The 22,348-nt window shown below is 36.4% G+C and overlaps 1 protein-coding gene across 1 annotated transcript in view; it reads right to left on the bottom strand.

Annotated features, from left to right (window-relative positions):
* The window catches only part of METTL15 (methyltransferase 15, mitochondrial 12S rRNA N4-cytidine), an 89,466-nt gene that overhangs the window by 41,091 nt on the left and 26,027 nt on the right, over window positions 1-22,348 (bottom strand). The window contains exon 2 of the mRNA XM_009960494.2: window positions 10,660-10,796. Within this exon, the coding sequence (XP_009958796.2) occupies window positions 10,660-10,796 (137 nt within the window). The remainder of the gene's footprint in view (window positions 1-10,659; window positions 10,797-22,348) is intronic.

Raw genomic sequence — 22,348 nt, 5'->3', positions numbered from 1 at the left:
TAAGGCACAAACTGAATGGGTGGGCAAAAAGCTGGATTCAAAGGCTATCGGTACAATGGATCAATGTGTACCTGCACCTGGAAGTCTAACAGGAGAGAAGAGCTTTCTTCCAGAGAGAAAGCCCTGTCAGACCTGCCAGGAGAATGTAATTTTGAGTCAAACACATAAGCAAGGTTCAGTAATTAAAGTGTGTACACTGCATATCTGGCTGCAGAACGAAGGGAGAAACACATTTCTGTGTACTGTAATTATTACACATTAATCTACTTCTAATTAACTTGCAACACTGACTCATTGAGAAGCTTCCTCATTGGCATCCAAATATTTACTTTCTTTCTGTAGTTACAGTTAGAGAGAGGAGAGGAAAGGCATTTTTAGTTCTGCGCTCTTCTGTTTCTCAAAGCTCAGTATCTTATTAACTGTAAGAATTAAAAATGGAAACACATCCCTTTGAAAACAAGAAATTCCCCTGATCATACAGTGAGATTTAGTTCTCATTTCTAGCCTTAGCAAGATAAAGGTCTTCAAGCCATGAAATCATTGCACAGAGAAAGAAGTCTAGAATTTTAAAAAGTTTTTAAAATTCAGTGGAATTTTGTTTTATATTCATATTTCTTGCTGCAATATATCTGAATTTATAATAAACTAGTGTCTCAAGCAAAGAGCTATGAATAAACGACACCAAATTAATATCAAAAGCCTACAGCAACTTCTTTTTCAGTCCATTGTTAACTGCAAATTATCCAAAGAAACAGAACTCAAGGTCTCCTTTGGACATAGCTTTGGTGCCGTGTCCATCAAGTAGGGGACCATGCAAAACAAAGGAACAGATGAGACCAAGAATACCACAGCTACTGCTTTTTCTGCTAAATTGGCCACAAACCTGTAGTATTCCAAACACCTGGGAACAGCAATATGGAAATTCTCTATCACCAGAATGATGTGAGAGGTCTCATCTACTTCGTACTATAAAGCAAATATTAAAAGAAAAGCTCAAAAACTGGTCAACAGTTTCATGATTGGTCGTATAATTTCTCGTTATTACCAGCGATTTTATTTAATACTATTGTCCATCTATCTGAATGTTGACAAAAAGGTTATTTTGAAGGCAAAAGAGAAAAAGATTTTAATTATGCATTTTATTTTCAGAAATCTACATTTTTCCAATGGCACAGTGTGTTTTCCAAACATGCAGAAATAAGATCATTCATATTACACAAGTCAAACCACAACACAAAAATCCTACCTTATGCATATTGTAAAAATAATCCTATTTGTAGGGTTCCCCTCATTACCATGATAAAGAATATCACACTATCATTAACCTTCATATTCAGGCTTTCCTTTACTGTGGGTTTTGGCACATATAATAGATTCACCTTGGAAACAACTCTCTGCATAAGAAGAAAATTTCATGTTAAACACAATTTTTTTTAGCTTGAACTAAGAAGTTGCCCTTTATACTCTTGGAGCCTGTACCCACAATGCTCTCCAAATTCCCTCTCAGTGAACTGAGTTTTGCTGCAGCATGAAGTTTCACAAAGTGACAGCACTGATTGTTCAAAATGGACACATATTTTTGGTCCGGCTAGTTGGAAAAGTAACAAACCACACATTCAGTTCTGTTGTGATACAGAAATTGGTTTTGTTTGTTTTTTAGATGATGATAAGCATAGGCACTAGCATAATTTCCTGTATTATTAGTTCTTGGATTAAATATTACTAAATGCCAGAAAGTCGTATCTTAATATTGGGCCCACCAAGCGCTAACACTCATTTCTTTTTACAAAGGCAGACTGTGGGAAGGGTTGAATTCAGACAAGCTCCTCTGCTCCATATTTGGATAGTCACACGTCGCTCCACCTTAACCTAGACTGTATTGCAAGGAATCAAAACACATTCTGCTGCTCAGTCACCCGAACAAGATTGAGTTGTCTTTTGAGGCAAATCACTGTTCATTAGGAACAGCTAGTAGTCAGGAATGAGAGTAAGGAGGATGAACTACTACCATAAATTGATGGAAAATGATAACATTCAGCACATCTTCAGAAAGCATGGCAAGAGACAACATAGAAGCGGACTAAGCCTTCCCTGGTAACAGAAAAGTTGGCTTTTTAGTTCACAGGAACTGGTTCCTAGTTTCTTTCAAGGGGCAAAGGTGCAGGTTCTCAGCTCCCGACATAATCATTGGAATAAAAGTAATGGTGCTTTCCCAGAGATAACGATGCAATGGCTTGGGGGAAGGGAGTGCTTCCTATCCTCCTCTTTCCCTTCCCAGCCTAGCAGGTGGCACAGAGCACCTTGAGGATGAATGGCCAATCTGGATATCATCATCAGAAAGAATTTGATTGATATTAAAAAAAATTTAAGTTTCGGCAGCCTGTAGCTTCTCATGATCAGTGTAAGACTGTTTAGCAAACAATACCAGTATTACAGATTGTTTCTGCTGTTGAGGCACGACATTTGTATTACTCCTTATAAAACTGTATGTGTCAAGAGTTAAGACCACTTACTAGTCAATATTGGTCTCACACACTTGCATCATTCAATGGTGACAAGGCCACAGGTAACTTTCATTCTAAGTTCCATGTTTTCTCCACCATGGTTTTACCCAGAAATTCTCTGAAAACTATCCAACTCTTTGCTGCTTGACCAAGCTAAGTTGCTGTATTTTTCAGGCATCCAAATACAAAGCCAGCAACTAACTGTCTGATTTCACTTTCAGTCCTTTGAATATTCTGCACAACACTTGGCACAGCTGAGTCACAAAGGCCAAAATCAAATTAAAATGCAAATGATGTTTATTATTATGACAAGAAAAAAAATAGAATTATGCAGTCAAACTCAAAAGTAATTCAGTTTTATGGTCTATGTCACTTATATGCATAATCCCAATGTATCTAAAATAAGAATAATAGTATTTGAAGTTCAATGACTCAATCAGAAAAATAATCTGAACTCCAAATAACTTCTCTATTCATTTGTGAATTTCATACTTAAGTGTGAAGTTCAATACTGATCCAAAAAAATACATTGACAGATATTTTCAGTTACCTGTTTTCCCTTCTATCAAATTTGAAGAATTAAAATTATGAATCAGAGGCTATCAGCTTTTGTTTTGTTTTAGTTACTTAGTAAACAACGTTTAGCTTAAATACCAAGTCTTGACCTTCTCTTACTAAGTGACAAGCACCTCTTTGTCCACACAATCATCTCCACCTTCACATGAAAATGCTGGAATCTTCTACTCAAAATAATCTATGTACTGATGAAAAACTTTATTTTCTGATACAAGGAGAAGTATTTCAATACAGTTTGTCCTCTCGTTCTGTGCAGTGTCTCAATGCCTCCTATCGTAAATGTGAACAAAAATAAGCTAAATATACAGCTCTTGACAATAGCAAGCTAAAATAACTGTTGCTGAGAAATATGAAGATACCCTCTTCTCAACAGGACAAAAAGATCTATAGACAACTAGCTACCAGGTGCAAAAAAACCTTCGGATTAAAACCCACATTCTCTCATCTTCTCTTCCTCCCTCACATTGAAAAAAGCAGAATCATCAGTTTTGCCATTATGAAAAAAAAAAAGAAAATTATTGAAAGGAGTACTGCTGCCTTTAAGAAAAGCTAATAATTTTTATAAACATCAAACTGGTATAAACACCAATATACCAGAACTCAACAGTTCAACAAAGAAAATGTTTTACATGTATTTTAGTAATGAAATAGTTAAAAGTGTTATATTAAAGTACCTAAGTTATCCAAACGCCTGTAACAAACTTTCTCACCAAAACCAAGAAAATGGAAAACTGGTTGAAAGGAAAAGTAGATGTCTCCTTTATGGATCACGTAAGTTCAAAGATTGTTTCAGCACCATAATTTACTCGAAAAGAACAGACATTTATTCCTTTTAGACAAAAACCTACAACCCAAATTAAGCTTCACAGAACTGTCCTCAGAAACACTCTACATGTAAGAGCTATAACATCAAACTTTAAAGATGTTCTGAGTACTTTTATACCACACTGATACAGTTGAATTAAAAAAAAAAATGACTGACATGTCTGAAACTACTGCTGGTTGAAGTAACACTTGGCATTGCATTCCATATGAAGTTGAGGTAGCAGCTGTACACAATGTCCTCAAAAATAAATTAAGGATCTGGACTGAAAAGAAGTTCAAATCACCCACATAAAGCTCCATGTCCTTAACCAGTACCTAGACTTTTTTTGTTTGGTTTAAGTTATTTCAGAAGCTTCTTATCCTTCTTCAGCAACTTAACAAATAAAGGTCTTCTCATTCTGTAAGAACAGTTAGCATTTTATAGTATTCCTAGAAACACTGATGAAGAAACATTGTGATGGAAAACGGACATTCAACAGAATGTTTCTTCCTTTCTTGATCACTATCTGTGGTCTTAAAGTTGTAGTTTCTCAGGCTGGAAAGTAATTAAGATGCTTGGACTATACTTCCATTGACTAAAGATGTCTAAGATTATTAAGATACATGTGCGGATGATCATACTGACTGCCCTGACCTAGCAATGTGCGCACCCTTTCAATCAGGCAACGTTTTCAACCTTTGCTTGAATTTAGGGAACATCGACAGGAAGAGGGAAAACTGGCACTTCTCTTAAAAAGTGGGATTACACAATTCTGGCTTCTTCCATCAGTTCAGTTTCATTTTTGCCATGGTACATCTCAATGTCACAGGCCAGTTTTGGATACACAGTTTGTGATACTTAACTTTATACTGAGGCCACTGAGAAGGTATTTATCTGTCCCAAGAATACTTATGTAAAAGAAACACTTTCTGAATTCGAAATTATTAGACTGCAGTCTAACTGGTAAGGATTTTACAGCCCATGCAATGAATTAAAACATAACCATTACGTTTGCAAAGAAACAAAAATTAAGAAGTGCACACAAAAAAATTTAAATGCAGATTCAAGGGATGTGATGTTGGTAGTGAAACATCTATAATTATCCTATGTAAGAGAAGACTGACATTCAAATCGTAGAATCACAGAATCATCTAAGTTGGAAAAGACTCTTAAGATCACTGACTCCATCCATTAACCTAACACTGCCAAGTCCACCACTAAACCATGTCCCCAGGTGCCACATCTATACATGCTTTAAATACCTCCAGGGATGGTGACTCAATGACTTCCCTGGGCAGCCTGTTCCAATGCTGACAACCCTTTCAGTGAAGAAATTCTTCCTAATATCCAATCTAAACCTCCCCTGCTGCAACTTGAGGCCAGTTCCTCTAGTCTGATTGCTTGTTACTCGGGAGAAGAGACTGACACCCCCAATTGCTACAGCCTCCTTTCAGGTAGCTGTATAGAGAGCAGTAAGATCTCCCCTCAGCCTCCTCTTCTCCAGGCTAAACCACCCCAGTTGCCTCAGCTGCTCCTCACAGACCTGTTCTCCAGACCCTTCAACAGCCTCATTGCCCTTCTCTGGACACGCTCCAGGAACTCAATGTCTTTCTTGCAGTGAGGGGCTCAAAACTGCACCCAGCATTCAAGGTGCGGCCTCACCAGTGCCGAGTACAGGGGCACGATCACTCCCTACTCCTGCTGGCCACACTATTTCTGACACAGGCCAGGACGCTGTTGGCCTTCTTGGCCACCTGGGCACACTGTTGGCTCACGTTCAGCCAGCCGTCGACCAACACCCCCAGGTCCTTTTCTGCCGGGCAGCTCTCCAGCCACTCATCCCCAGCCCTGTTGGGCTGCACGGGGTTGTTGTGACTGAAGTGCAGGACCTGGCTCTTTGCCTTGTAGAACCTCACACAATTGGCCCTGGCCCATCGATCCAGTCTGTCCAGATCCCTCCTTACAGCCTTTCTACCCTCAAGCAGATCAACACTCCTGATCAACTTGGTGTTGCCTGCAAACGTACCGGTCTCGATCCCCTCATCCAGATCACTGATGAAGATATTAAACAAGACTGCCCCCAAAACTGAGCCTTGGGGAACACCGCTTGTGACCGGCTGCTAGCCGGATTGAACTCCATTCACCACCACGCTTTGGGCCTGGCCATTCAGCGAAGAGTATACCCATCCAAGCCATGAGCAGTTGATCCAGGAGAATGCTGCGGGAAATGGTATCAAAGGCTTTCCTAAAGTCCAGGCAAACAACATCCACAGCCTTTCCCTCTGAAGTTAACAAAGTTTTAAGAAAGCATTACTTTAGTTAAAGAAATGTAAAAAGTAAGAAGGGAAGAAAAACCACTGTTATAAGCAGACTGCTGCAGGTGTTTTATCTGTCAGGATAACACTGAATCGGGCCTAAATTTGAACGAGGCACTCGATGTACTGCAGGACCAGACTGTATGTATGAAAGCAAGGGAAGGTTTCCAGTCATTCTGAAACCTGCACAGCAGGAACTCAGCAACAAGAAAAAGAATTTTTATTCCTTATGTTTTTTGTAAGGAAACTTATGTGGGTTTGTTACATCAATAAACCTTTTGGGGAAAAAAATGACAGAAAAGCAGTGTTTTAATATAATATCATTTAAAGGTCTTTTTAGTGATGTCAATTGCATTTTTCCATCTCATATTTAAGGCAACCCATTTATATATGTTGCCTGCATTTGAGAGGCAGCCAGATGTTGATACAAATGGAGAATTCTTTGGAAAGAAATAATGCTATAGTTTACTAATTAATTTATATACAGTCAAGGTACCATTATAATTAATTTGTCTTGATTGCACATTGTTAATTGTATCCTTTATGCATTACAGTGAAAAGTTAAATAGTAGCCTACATAAATAACAGAGTAACAAAAGCATCAATATATAATACACTCAGCTACAATTCACAAGCACTTAAAATAAGCTTATTGCAACCAAAAAAAATGTTTTCCCTAGAACTGAACAACTTAAATTCTATTTTCCCCAGAACATGCAACACAGCTGATGGTTCCCTCCCACTTTTTCTGTAAACTTAAGTGTAACCCTGAAAGCAAAACCCACAAGCACCATCACACCTCAATTACTTTAGAACTACAATAAAATGGTAGTTAAATTGTATGAAGAATTTTATACTACTTATTTTTGGGGCACAATTTTTTATTCTGCTCAGAGAATTACAGAGAACATATTGTCTTCTCTGCGTAGGCTTTGCACAGGTTTCTCATACTTAAAAGCTTGCAATGATATTGGTTAATTGCCAAATTTCAGCCACCTTTCTAACCTCTCCCTTTCAGTGGGTGTGAAAGGGTTTACTTGTAATATATATTGCTACTGACTGAATTTTATCTTGTTCTCCTGGATTCTCAGCAGCAATTCCCAAGTTAGAGGCTTCCCCAGAAAGCACGTCAAAGGATTCCCACCCACACACCGAGTATCTAACAGGCTCTGACCCATTTTCTCCTTATTAAAGCAGCACTACATAGTTTAAAAAATAATAATAATAAACAGAGAGGCTTAATGAATGCGAGAAATGCAGTTGGAACTCTACCCTCTTCAGATTTTAGTTCTGACAAAATCACTAGCAAGGCGCAAAGAGACATTTAAAATACAAACATCAAATGTATTTTTCCTCTGTGTTCTCATTCAGTGACTTATTACTCCAGCTGTCTTTCGGCTATGTACAAGGAGGACTTCATTTATTAGTTCTGAATATAGAAAAATCCCCTAATTTAGCCATACTTGCTGCCTCTTCCAACTGTATCTTTGGGCATACTTCTGCAACTTGAGCTTTAATAATCTTGTAACTCAGTGATTTATGATACAGGATGTTTAAAAAATGAAGCCTCAACTCATACTCATAGTGAGTAACAGCTGGAACGATATCATTTTACTAAGATTATTAATGTTACCTAACCAGAATAAACAATAGCAATTAACATTTATAGTGGCTTTCCAGTACTTAAAGAGAGCCTACAGGAAAGGTGGAGAGGGGCTCTATCAGGGAGTGCAGTGATAGGACGAGGGCTAACAGTTTCAAACTGAGAGAGAGGAGATTTAGGTTAGATATTAGGAAGAAGTTCTTCACTACAAGGGTGGTGAGACGCTGGCAGAGGTTGCCCAGAGCAGTCGTGGCTGTCCCCTCCCCGGCAGTGTTTCAGGCCAGGCTGGATGGGGCTGGGAGCAACCTGGTCTGGTGGAAGGTGTCCCTGCCCATGGCAGGGGGTTGGAATGAGATGGTCTTTAACATCCCTTCCAACCCAATCTATGGTTTTGCTTCTTACAGAAGGGACAACCCTACGTTTCTCTCAGCTTGCAACTGCGTGCTGCCATCGCCGGTTTTAAGATAGCACGACTATTTCCGTGGCTCCCTTGTGAATCAAAGAACTATTTTACCTCAGAGTAGACCTGACCAGATAAAGATGTCAACTGGATGAACTCCCTGAGCTTTTGATGCCAACAGATTTGAATTAAACTCATAAAATTATGATAAAATATTTATTTTGAATACAGTGCAGAAAATAGACAATAAAATCCCATAATGCTAGATCACCATCTTTTAATACTGAACGGAAAAAATCAATTTATGAAACTTAGACATCTTATACCATAAGTAAATCTCTTATACTTACAACTGATTTGTAAGCAAACCCTAGCTTTACCCTTTATTAAATCATATACTTACATGTCCTCCTTCCCCCTTTTAATGTAACAATGCTTTATGCAGCTAACTTCCCAGGGAAAGCAGATGAGTAACATTCTTTAAATTTCAACATAAACTATTACAGTTACCTTCTGAAAGAGGATCCACCTGTTATTTCCAATAGGAAACACAGGAGCTGAGGAAAAACACCAAACCAAGTAAGAATACTGCTCTGTATCTTACATTATTTCCAAATGTCATGCAGTCATCTGTCAGTGATTAAGACTTTTCACTAACAACTTAACATTATATTATTTAAGAATCCACTTCATTCTAAGGATAATTTGCACCTGGAAAGGTGGACAATACCATGTCTGGAGTCCAAGTAACCTAGTTTATATAATTTTATGAAAGAAAACGGGAACTAGGAGACCTCCTTTGTTTACAAAGCCATAGGAAGTTACATCAACTGTAATACTACGTTGATTAAAGCTCATCTTTTCACAAACATAAGCAAGCAGAGAATTAATAATGTCAATCATCGGCAGAACAACATCCAACACTTGTAAAATCTCTTCACCTACCTGGAAAATAAACTTCCTTCACACCCAGGTGTGTATAGGATACTTTATGAATAAAGATATATTGAGTCAGAGGACTGTTCATCGTTGTCTTATGTTGTGTGAATGTTTCTGATATAAGATTAGAAATAAGGTTAGCTTTAATTTGGACTACGCGTATTTTATTTTTCTATGACACAAATAAAGGCTTAGGTTAAAAGAAAATGGACTTTCCTTGCCATTATTCTCCACACTACTCTGTCAAAAAGAGCATTCTCTGGAAAAATAATAGTCGAGAGGAATTCCACAAATTTATATGTATACACTGCATGTCACTTCAGTCCACAAAGAACTGAAAATTTAGAGAAATGTATTTAAGCGGTCTTACAGAGCAGGATAACTAGAAACTGAGCTATGCTTTCTCGTCACATGCCTGCACTTCTCCAGTTGGGCCTCTGACAATGGCACTTGAAGGAATGCACAGTTTAGCCTTTGCTTTTAGAAAAAGGTGAGGAATACCTTCTGCATTGCCTGAATAGTACTGCTGTCTTAGAACTCCTTTTTATGTGGGGAAACATGACTGAACAACCAGGTGATTTTTTTATCCGCCTCTTTCAGTTTTCTTCTAACTGGAAAGATGTGCTTTTCCTTGTGTAAAAGCTCTTTTGAAATAAACACTAACATTTTCAACCTCACAGGAAGTGTCCTCTTTCCCTAAATTTCCTAAGAATTTATTTCATATTATATAATTATATATCTACATTTTTTTATTTCTTGGTCAAATTTAAACAATAGCACTTTCTGAAAAGCTCATATTCAACTCTACATGTTGCACATTTTTGCATGAATGTACTCATGCTTGACTGGCCTGTTTCTTGACTAAAAGAAAGGAACAAGAACTTTGTACAACCAAAAAAATCCAAAATTTGCATTTAGCATTTGTTCATTCAGCAAATTCAGCAATCTGTTCAAAAAGAAAATTTAAGCATGAGCTTTACACAGAAATAGTAGCATATTAAATTCTTCAGTAGTTTCTGAAGCCAGTGGCAAAATATTTATCAAACCTAATAGGGAATTACAATTATTTTTTGTCTTTTAAAAACAAAAATATTCATAAGCCATTTTGAAATCACCTCATTATTTAATTTAAAAGTATGTTATTCCCTCTTTTTTTGTGAAATATTTACCTCAAAGCGTATGTTTTTGTACAACTGCCATCAAAATCATCTCAAAGTAAGCAGAGCACATGAATCTTTTCAAACCAATTTTTAACTATAAAATTGGCTACTTGATGCATACTCAAAATTAACAGAGTACAGAATATGCATTCAACTCCAAAAACCTCAGAAGAATTTGCATTCAAATACTCATAAACTGACTTGGATCCCCTATCTAATGGAGTACACACAGCATACAATGCCATTCTACAATAAGCCATTAAAAACTGTATTAAAGCTATAGAAAGATATAAAATTGTATATATATAACATAGTACCAACCTTATCCTGACCATATTTAAGGAGAAGACAACTTACGGGTACGATTCTGAAAGCTGCTGAGCTATTTTATACGCTGTGGGGTCCCTGTCTAGGGCATATATTGTAATGTCGCTGGTTTCCTCTAGAAGAGCTGTAGTATGACCTCCGGCTCCAAACGTCATATCAAGGAAACGCTGTTGAGGGAAAAAGACAACACCTTTACCTTAGAACAGTGATAAATCAACTGTTGATTTAAAGCTTCTTTTGCTAATCTCTCATATGTTGGAGGAAAACATACCATTCAATATAGTCATGATGCCTTTTTGGAAATATTTTTGTATTTTGTGCAGAATTGCAATCACTTCAGAGTAATTTTTTTTTAGGGGTTGTGACCTCCCCCTCAGCAATCCTTCCAGAACAAAAGGACAGTCATTTGGTACAACCAATTCGGCTTCAAACTCTTCCTACTTCTTTACATTCTGATTTTAGAGGAAAGCCACTTTGACTGCTTTGGTTGGACTTGCTTTGTCCACCAATTTGACGGATATAAAGACAAACAGGACATGGAACTATAGGAAGTAATCAGCATCATCTGCTTTGTAAGAATGTCTCTAAAAGGAACGCTAATGTATTGTGTATCAGTTAAAAAAAATGACACTATCACAGTTTTATACCACAGATCAAAGTGTGATGGCAGCACAGGCACACATCCATATGCTGACTGGGACTAACTTACCTAGCACAGAACCAGTAAATTTTCAGAACACAGTATCATTGATTTTTGTTCACTGTGCAAGGACAAAGCCTTGTATTTAGGTTACTAAGATATACTGAAGCCCAGTCCTGCTGCATCATCTTTACCATCATTGCATGTATTAATTAGATGCAGAATAGCATAGGAATACCCCACCTTAACAGCAATCGTATTTCAATTGCTGATGTGACATACTCTATAGGCTTGAGTTACAGCTTTTGATAAGCCATAGATATCTATTTCCTCACTTCTAAAGAATACTTACTGCCCACAGACATACACCATGTTAGGTTTTTTGGATACACAAACTAAGACTAGAAGATTTTGAGTAATACCAGACAGACACAGCCATCCTCTCCAGTCTTTTGGACTAAAACTGACAACACATTCAAGGAACTTTGAATGCACTTTAAAACACACATAGGTACAGATTCAGCACAAGTTGAGTAAAATTGGGCAGTGAAACTCCTATAGCAAGTCTCCCAGAACTCAAAGTTCTAGAAAATAAATGGAAAACTCCCATTCCCACCATCAAATGCTTCACAAAAAAAAAAAAAAAAACAAAAAAACAAAAACACACACAACACTTTCTAGCTCATACTTGAGAAGGGTAATGGGGTCATCAAATTCCACAGAGAAAACAAGACTTCAAAAAGGTTGGTTAACTCCCAGCCACAACATAGAGGAGAAAGTCTGGAGCAAACTGTTTGCCTGCAAAGAAGGGAGACTGAGCAACTGGTGTGCAGCAGGTCCCAACAGGAGAAAGGAAGGAAGCAGCAGAAGGGCAGCTGAGGTAAGACTCTGGAAAGGTGATCACTGCTCTCCTGACAGCTCTGCAGTTGCTGTAGCCTCATTCTCGAGAGCTTTCTCTACTCAGAGTCCATTTGACCAACCGGCTCATCAGGAGGCTTTGCTCCTGAGACTTTACTAATGAACAATGACTTGGGACACAGTCAGTCACCCTGAACCAAGGCAGCTTGGGCTATATGATTCCACTAATGGGAGAAACACAAGAAAAGGAAGTAGAACTTAGTGCTGGTTTAAGTCTCTTTTTCTCTGTTAAACAGCAGTACTGTTTCTAGAAGCTGCCCCATTCACCTTCTTCCTTTGGCCTGACAACCCTGGTACTTAACTGCTTAGAAGTCAAAAACTCTTCTGTTGACAGGAATAACTAGCTCTTCACTTAGCAATGCAGAGGTTGTACGACTGCAATTCCACTTAGGAAATATTTCCTTTTTTAATTACTCTGGGGAAAACATACTGGAGTTTACAAAGAGACAGAATTTTATTGTTTCATAACAGTGTATTTAAACCAAAGTAGAAACGTAACTGAACAGCATCTTCTCTAGTTTCTGCATCTCCGAATTCCCATAACTCTTTCTTCTCAGTTGATTTAACTGACCTCTGTTGATCAGGGGGAAATCAGACTCCATGCAAGCTAAACTATAATATATCCTTCAATATGAATACCCGGTTGGGTTTTTTTCACTTCATTTTTTTTTTTTTTTAACGTGAAACAGTTTTTGAAGACCACTTATCAAGTACAACAATTTAAAATAGAAATTAATGTGAAATAACCATTTATAAAGGGTAAGTAGCTTTTAAGGGAAATTTTGTAACATCTCAGAAGAATTAAGGTTCAACCACAAAATCCCTTTGGATAAAAATAGAAATTCAAACGCTATGAAGACAGATCTAAACATTTTTAGATAACACAAAGGCTTTTTAATGGAAATCCCATACTAAAACTGAATATTTGTGAGACTAATAATAAAACTCTATTGTCGCTAAAAGTAAGTGAAAATTATGATCTTTAAGATCTTTAGGTTGTCATGATTTAACTTCTTTGTGTCATACCACCATGCTTCCTAAGCCTATGCTCTGGAAGAACTTTCCTATAATTTCACAAAGTTCATGGACAAAAAAGTGCAGTTGGCTCACCACCTAATTTCACCATTCATACGAAGAAATAAAGAAGAGAATTTTTTTTGTAAGCAGTATGTATAAGACAAAGTTTGTTACAAAGGATACAATATCCATACTATATAAATGCTCCCACAATCTGTTTAAGCATTCTGATTTATCTTCTGCCATAAGAAAAACAAAAATATATTCAACTGAAACCAATTTATAAGCACAAAACTGGAGAAGTCAGAAAAGTGTGGGTATTTTTTAAAAGAGAACTAACCTCAAGAATTTCACTAGGTTTTGAAAATACTTGCATACATTAAAAATTCCAAGCTACTGAAAACATTTGTTTTCTCTATAAGCTCTCACTCATATTACCACTGTTGATCAGATTTTGATAGAGGGTCCATTCAGAATGGAGTTATTTTTGCACTGTATTGTTACCTGTACTACCCTTGTAAAAATCCAGTACTGGCTATTGAGTGGGTTATTTAACTAATGAGCAAAATTTTTATTATCTCTCTTAAATGAAAATTATTACTATAGAAGTGTAATTGTTACCTCTGCATTTAGCTTACAAAATTGCAATAAACAACATGAATTCTAGAAAATATACAAATCCTCTTTTCCAAGAATTATCTGATATTCTTTCATTTCCACTCAAGTTTTTCCTATCTAATCCTTACCAGAAGTAACGTACATAAGCAAGAAACAGACCTTACACTTTTATCTTCTATTTCTGTAGAAAAACTCCTTTAGAAAAATACGAAGGAACAGCTGAAAATTAAAATCACCTTATTTCTTGCTCAGGATTAACCCACTCAGAAATTCACTCAGAAAACTTGGACATAACAGTCTCAAGTGTCATTTAGGATTGCACTTATTCTGCAGCAACACAAAACAATCAAAACCAATCTAAACTACATCATAATTCCCCTTGGAAAAAATAGGTTTAATCAACATCAGTAACATCATCTGGGTTGGGTTTGTTTTGTTTTTTAAAAAAAAAAATAAAGTGCTCTTATATATCACAGCTCGAAATCCAGCTCTAAAATTTTTGAAAACCTCAACATTGCCGTTCCTGAAAGAGCTCTAGAATGTTTTCAGGAAGAGCCAAGGAAGGTATAGGAAGTGCTACAAGCAGCTACTTATCTTCTTTAAAACAAAAAAAAAGTCTGGAATAATAATTTTATTCCACTTAAACTCACTAGTAATGTGAAGTTCCAGAAAATAGTCTTTCTTCAGCGGTATGCTTTGCAGTTCGCTTATTTCTTGCATATCTGCTCATTTTCTAAACATCTAATTCTTCTTTGGTGATCTCTGGAAAGTATTACACAGATTTGATCCTTTGTGCCTTTCTCTGACCCACACTTCCATACAATGGAGAAGCTCCTTTGTTTCACCAAGTTTGAATAGCGGAAAAATAATATACGAGTTTGGGACCTTTTTGGCTAAACATATATCCAGACAACTTCGCTATTTAAGCAATATTTAATACTGCTTTTTTTTCCCCCCCCAAAAAATGAGTTTTTGAAGACCTTCTGGCTCATTCAAGATTATTTGTATTTATTATTTTGCTTAACAGTCTCACCTTTCCTCACGTACATCTGCCTCTGCTTTCAGTAAATTTAAATTTGATAAACTTTAGGCTTAATAAATCCCTTATATATGCTGAATATTAATGAACCATACAGAAGTTCTTATAAATAAACCAAAAATTAATACTAGCAGTGTGTAAGGACAGACAAGGAGAAACGATAAGGATCACTGTTCCATGACAGTCACTAGCTTTCAATATTGACAGCATCTAAAAGCTTTAGTTAAGAATTCATGCAAGCATTCACTGTGAATAAACCACGTGCACCAAATGATATTGCCCTTTCTGAAAGAGCCGACACAAACCAACCAAACCTTTAAGCAGCAGCGGACAACTGTAACGTGAGCTGTCAATGGGAGCACCGCACACAAGAGGACACAGCTCTGATTCAAGCAGAAGCGACCGCCGGACTGAACACACAGTGCTGGGCAAAATGCTGCATCACCAGCATTAATGGAACAGGCTAAAGCATTTTTGGCATCGTAGCAAACCTCAACAGGACTACGTTAAGTACGCTTTGGCATAACTAAGGTAAACAAAGACCTTCCATGGATAATCTTTAAACGGCAGATACACGTCTAAACTAGCAAACAAGAACTCGAACAGCTGGATTATGAGGCATCTGTATGACTCAAAAGCAACACTTTGCATCTCGAACCTAAAAAAAAGTAAAGAGCACCTTAAGTTATCAAATAAAATTATTTTATTAACACAACTACTTTGAAGCATTGATCAGATTTGAAATTAATCAATATACTGCTTCATAATATGCTTTTTATATATTCCATTCATCTTCCATGCTTGAAATAAGAGAAGGATGCTTCATTTTTTCTTCCTTCTCTCTTGCCTAGTAGTTTTTAATCAAATAAAATTAAATGATATTTTATCCTCCTGGTCCTACAAATACCGGAAAAGATTATTACATGAATTCCTCCTCCAGTGACTCACCATTCCATTGTTAAGTTATGACAGCCCCATCAGAGTTCCCCTCGGGAATTTCATAATCCGTTTGTTACTGTATGTTTTAGAAATCATTTGGCTCTTTCATGACATACATATAGCAACAAACAAAAACTTTATAGCCTTCATTTTACAACTAGCTTTAAGATAGTTACAGAGATACAAAGAGTTCATCTTCCTCGGTTTTGTACACAAGACTTCACTGACAAGCTATCTCCTACTAAATACCTTTCAAGCACTTCAGTTTACTATGACTGAAGTCACCTGAAATTCCACTTATGATTATGTTCCACATGTAATGTTTACTCCACAATACCTGATAGCCTTTGCAATTATTTTTCCTTTATTGTGTAACAAAATGAGACTGCACAACTTACACAAAACTGAAACTCAGAACATAACTTGTATTGTGCGTGTTTTTTAAAATAAGTCCCATAGAGCTTTTATTTTTCTCACTAGTTCCAATAATTTGTAGCCTCTGCTTGCTTGCTTTTCTGAAGGCATGAACTTTATCACATTCTTAAAGTAATTTGATCCTTTAGATACACAACTTTGTTTACCATTACTAACTTTAATTCTTTTCAAGCACTTCATGGCAATCAGCTGATCTTTCACCAAATGTTTTTTTCTTTCTCTTGCAACCACGACAGAGTTTCAAAGAGGACTTCAGCAAATGGTACAAAATATCCAAGACATACCTAGTTGGAATATAGTACCCGAAATACTATGCCAAAGAGTCTTCTGTCCTGGCTATCAGTGCTTCATGAGTAGCCTTTCTCTTTTCCATTGTTGACCATGACAGACTTCTGCTGTTTACCTTTTGGTCTAAGCAAATTGGGTCTCACCTTGTTCACACTTACACAACATCCAAAGATAGTTATTATGCTATGATTAACTGGTATGCATAAGGCATTCTCCATGGCTCCTTCCAACCGGTAACATGAATTTCTTCTAAAAACAGAGAGCCTGTTATTTCAAAAGAAATGACCTTGCACTGCATAATTATTTTTTCTTCAACCCCCAGCCCTGTTTACTCCCTTTTTTCTATGAAAAAAAGTCTGTCTTGATAATGACTTAAGCCATCTTAATCCCAAATTCACCAATTAAAAAAAAAAAAAAAAATCAACCTTCCTGGGAAAACACAGTTCCTTCCTCCAACCCTCTGTTTTGCACTTCCTCCAAGGACTTAACATGCACTTACAGAAGGGACAACTGTACAATTATTCCTCTCTGATGTTCTTGTATCATACTGTTGGCATTTTTCCCTTCTTGTCTAAAGAAATTTTTCTGTAAGTGGCAGTCATTCAAGTATGGCAGGATAACGTACTGAGCAAACCAATTTGCAGTACCCTTCAGAGTACATTTCTTGCATTATCCTCCCCAAAAATTAAATGCTCATAAGACCCATCAAACACAGCATGAGCAAATCACTTCGGAGGTAATGAAGACAGCTATCAAACAGAATGGCAGGCCAGTCGTGGAAAGATAAACTGATACTACATATACTACAAAGCATGATCTCTCTACAACGTAGAAGTAACTCAGCTTTGCCTTTTGCAATATATGTATCAAATATGGCTCAGATGTAGTCTTAAGAGGAAAATGTTAATCACCAGTAAGCTAGAAGAAGGAAAAAGCAGCCTACTTAATTAGTCAGCTCTTTTAGCTAATAGGAAGGACAGACTTCCTGATGTGCAAAAAAGCAAGCTGAGAATAGTGCTGTCTTCAGAATAGAAAACAATATGAATGCAAAGTTTAAAACATGAGCAGAAGAAAAATTAACTTGGAAAAGCTAGACACTTTACCAGTACTATATGAATATATATGAATATAAATTTTTAACAGTGATACATGCTTGATGGAGGACTTTCCACCCAAAATTGGGCTCCACAAATGATAAACTAGAACCACAGAACTTTCCTCTGAGAGGTACAGAAAGCAAATATATCCACAATCCTTGCTGCCACAGCTGAGAACACAGCCCCAGTCCCAACAGCCCCTCACCCTCCATGTTCTATCTTCCAGAAGAAAAATCAGGAGTTAGACAGAATAACAATTATGAAATTAGTATCTTTTCTGTGCTTGCACAACATATTTGTCTTGAAAGTAAATAGCACTCTTTCCACTTTTTTCAGGCTTGAAACAAAAACTACCAGAATACTGATTTATTTGAAACAAACTTTGCAAAAGAACTTCTTGCAAGGCAAGAACAACTACCCAGCATCCAAGCTATGCTGCCCAACTTTTCAGCTCATTAGAAAAAAAGAAAATGCCTGGTATCTACTGCTAGAAGAAAGACAAATAAAACTGAGAAAGACTTTCATGCAATTGAGACACCAAATATCAAAATAACAATATTTTTTCTTGACATATTCTTATACTGGTTATCCTAACAAAACTTCTCAAAAATAAATGATTACATGATGGCAGCAGTGACACATTTCTATGATACTAAAGCCACCATCCACTAATGTATTCCAAGACAATCACGACTAGGTCACTGCACTTCTTTTTGCTTTCACTGATCTTTCTTAGCAGGATGACAAGCCAACATTTGTCACAACAATACAGTTTCCATATTTGAAATGGGTGCTAGTGTTTTCTTGTAAATGCAAAGAAGGTCAAACTACTAGTATGCTTGTATTTTGAACTGAGATATTTGTTACAGCTAACAATATATATTCAATCTATTACTGCACTGCCAGACACTGTTGGTAGGTACCTAAGTACTTATGCTTATTTTAATTGTACCTATTCCATTGCTTTGTTAAAAAAAAGATCCCAGGAACAGTAGAGTAATATCATAAACAAAATTATCAACACATTTGCAAGATGTTTTTTGCTTCTTCATTCTCCTGGTGTTTCTATGATGAGTCATGTTCTCTAAACTTTTTGTCTGAATTTCCTTGTTATTCACAACAGAAATTGTTTATTGTCACAACTCACTTGTTTTCCACTCTGCTTTATTTTTCAATACTAACTCTAAATGCATTAAAGTATAAATATATCCGGCCTCTTGTTCAAACATCATGAGTTTGCCATAGCTTACCATTTTAATACACTGAACCATTTCATATTCACGTAAGCAGAATAACAAATTGAGTTGAAGTAGAGAACAGCGACAAGGGAACTTTCTCTAGCACTGATTTATTTTTTCCAAGTGATAGTTGATCTGCTGTATGTTTTTATTACCACATTTTTCACAACTAATCACTGCAAAGGTATGAATTAATATAGACATTTTAAAAATAATTACTGGAGTAAATGCTTCTTGAATAAAGCACATGGACTACTGTTTGGGCAGATATTTCAAGGTCCACAATGGGACAAGGCAGAGTCTCCTCTCAGTTCCTTAGTCATCTTCGCTTCTGCAAGGCTCAAAATCCACCAGCTCAAAATTGAAAACTAATGCTCAGCGCTGTCCTATGTTAATATCAACCTCACCGAACCTACAGTTTCAATAAACACAGAAAGAAAATTAATTAGAACTACAAATCTAAAAAGTGATGCTAAGAAAAAGGAAAAATATATCCAAACTTTAACATATTACCTTCCAAGCTTCTAGAAGTAGGGATTCTGTTAAACCAGAACACAAAACAGAACAGAAGAGGACGGTGATCGACCAAAGAGACTTCAAGTCCTATTCCAGCCAAGAGGCTGGATGGAGAAAGCCCAAGACCCTAAGTGGGCTTCTGTTAGGAGACAGTGACAAACTGCTTCAAGAACACAACATTCCCCAAATCACAGCTCACTCCACACCCACCCTCCACACAGAATTACAACAAACGTTAGGACTGGTAAGCGTGGAGAACAAATGGGAACCTCTGGGTGCAAATAAACCAATTCTGACCCCCGTAGACTATCAACAAGAATAAAGCCAACTCATGCATAAATACACATACATGTACATATTTCTAACAGCAGGAAGAACTACCATTTGAAAAAATTAGTGTTTTAACCAAACAACTTGAACTTATTAATCTTTGAACTGTTCTGCTTTGCAGTCTCCTCCTTCCCAGTTAGTTGTAGTAATTGATGAGAACAAATACATTCTACACTGTACAATAAAAATTAATTCAGGAAGCAGAAGCTGGACAACCACGTACCATGGAGCTCTAAAAGTCAGTTTGCCCCAGTGCCTTAACATGCCAAGGAGTTAGCTGCATCTAAACCAGTTAAGCTATTTCTGGGATCAATGAGATTTAAAGGATTCCCCACGCTACCAAAACTACACACTTGTTACAGAACGTGATTTTTAATCAACAGAACAGATAATTACTCTGAGATTACGTTATGTTCTAATTCAGGTGTTCTCATAAGGAACTGAACAAATGGAAAAAACCCAAAACTGTTCTGTGCAGCAAAGTATTTCATAAGAGAGCAAAAAAGAGTTGGGTTTGTTGGGTTTTTTTCCGACCAGTATCTGATCCAAACCTCATTCACTGCTGAAACTGTTCACCAGCACATTTCTCCTACCCTCTTCCTCCATGTCACCTCCTAAGTGTGCACAACTCAAGCCTACTATCACAACTGCCAAATTGTTCATTTTGAATCAAGTTATGGCAGTACAGATTATCCCATACAGCTCTCAAAGACAATCATATTAAAAATATTGTTTTGGTACGCTGAATATAGTCATTGAAAAGGCAAGCTAACCATATTTTTGTATTCTTTCATAATTCTTTTACATTACAGAAAAACCCCAACATTTGTCCTAAACACTTACGTAAATAAGAAAGGTATTCAACATCCACACTTCTTACAGTACTTGCCTTCAATGCACCAGATATTTTTTTATGCTAAAGCAGACAATCATTATGTCATCTTTCCCACAGTGGACGGTGACTTTCCTCACAAAAATTTTAAGATTAGTTTTCACTAAGTACAGCAAAACTTCTAACATAAGCCTACAAGATGTTATTTGAAGTACACGCAAAAAAATCTTTGTTCTGCAGCTCATCACTTTTGAAGCCACACATCAACATCTGTTGGAGTAGCCTTCACAGATCACATTCATGGCCAAACACAACAGAAACGAAATTAAATATAGGACTGTTTTGTTAAACACACATTCTGAACAACATGAACACATATGCTGAACAACACAGTCCAGAAAATGATAATAACCAGCAGGAAGCTAAACTTTGATTTTGTAATAAATTAAAAAAGGCACTATTAAGGTATAACTTTGGGAGAAAAAGGAAGCGGTTTCAAATCTCTTCACAAAGAGATTATTTCAGGTATTATTTTGCATTTTAAGTTATTCTTACAATTATTTCTGAACAAATTATGACCATCATTGTGTGCAGCAGAATACAGTTCAAAAGAACTTTGAACTATTTCCCTTATGTCACTGTAAACATATCTATGTAAGAATAAAAATGAAAAGCATTTCTTTAAAAACTTAATTTAAATTAACATTTACAAACAAAAAAACCCAAACCTATTAATTGCAGTGCCATTGCAAAGTCACACAGGGGTAAAGTCACTTACACCAGCTCAGTTACACAGAACAATCCAAAATGTCGGTGTTGACTTTGGAACATCTTATTATGGTAACAAACAATCTATTTAGAAGAGACTAATGGAAGTAGGATCACTTTTCGTCTGAAAGACATATGGAGTCTTTTTCCTGTCAACTGAAGTTCATGGCTGGACTCAATTTACAGCTCCCATCAGACTAACATGCTTAAAAACCGACAGGGTGTAGAAACCTCAAAATGCTCACCTATCATTAGATAATAACTACGTAACTTTGTAACATGATAAATTACTGGTAACAATCCTTCTGCTAATTATATGAAAATAACTTAAATATATTCCTAATTTGGTTTTGAGCATACTACAGTAATAAATAAAAAAGCCTCAAATATCAAAATACCAACCAAACAAACCAAAACCATGTCATTCTCCAGAAGAAAAAAAAAGTCCTTTAAAAAGAATGTATTTTTATTATTACTCTTTGGCTGAAGTGTAAATACAAGTTCATAAATTGTACACAGCTATCAGCTGAACTACATTACGAATGAAAGCTGTTAAGAGCAACTTACCTACAACATCAAAAAATGTACTCATCTGAACTCTTTAAATAGTTTTTTCTTTAGTGTTATTTCATATAATATTCCTTAGTGATTAAATAATGGATATTTCAAAAGAAGTTACACATTTTCAACTATATTTCAAATATATTATTCTTCTATAAGAGGAAGTCAAGATGCAGTGATCTGAGAATAATCTCCCATTTGTTTTTAACATTACTCATGCAATAAGCTTGCTAACACTTTTTCCAATAACCAACTGTGCAAGTTCTCTTCTTCTTTGAGCTATTCCTTAATTTCGTTCTTTATAACTCATATCTGAACATATTAAAAATAGGTTTCTGAAACTCACCATCCAAAGGTGAAAGTTTTAATTATATATGCAGACACCCAAACTAACATGGCTTTTGTGATCTCTTTGGAAAGGTTAGCTCCCAAACATCATGAAGCACTATGTTTTCTACAAAGTATATAACAGAAGTTTCGCTT

The sequence above is a fragment of the Leptosomus discolor genome, chromosome 12, assembly GCF_034619465.1.
Source record: "Leptosomus discolor isolate bLepDis1 chromosome 12, bLepDis1.hap2, whole genome shotgun sequence".
In the NCBI taxonomy this organism is placed as follows: domain Eukaryota; kingdom Metazoa; phylum Chordata; class Aves; order Leptosomiformes; family Leptosomidae; genus Leptosomus; species Leptosomus discolor.
This window is presented reverse-complemented; position numbering and strand designations above follow the sequence as displayed.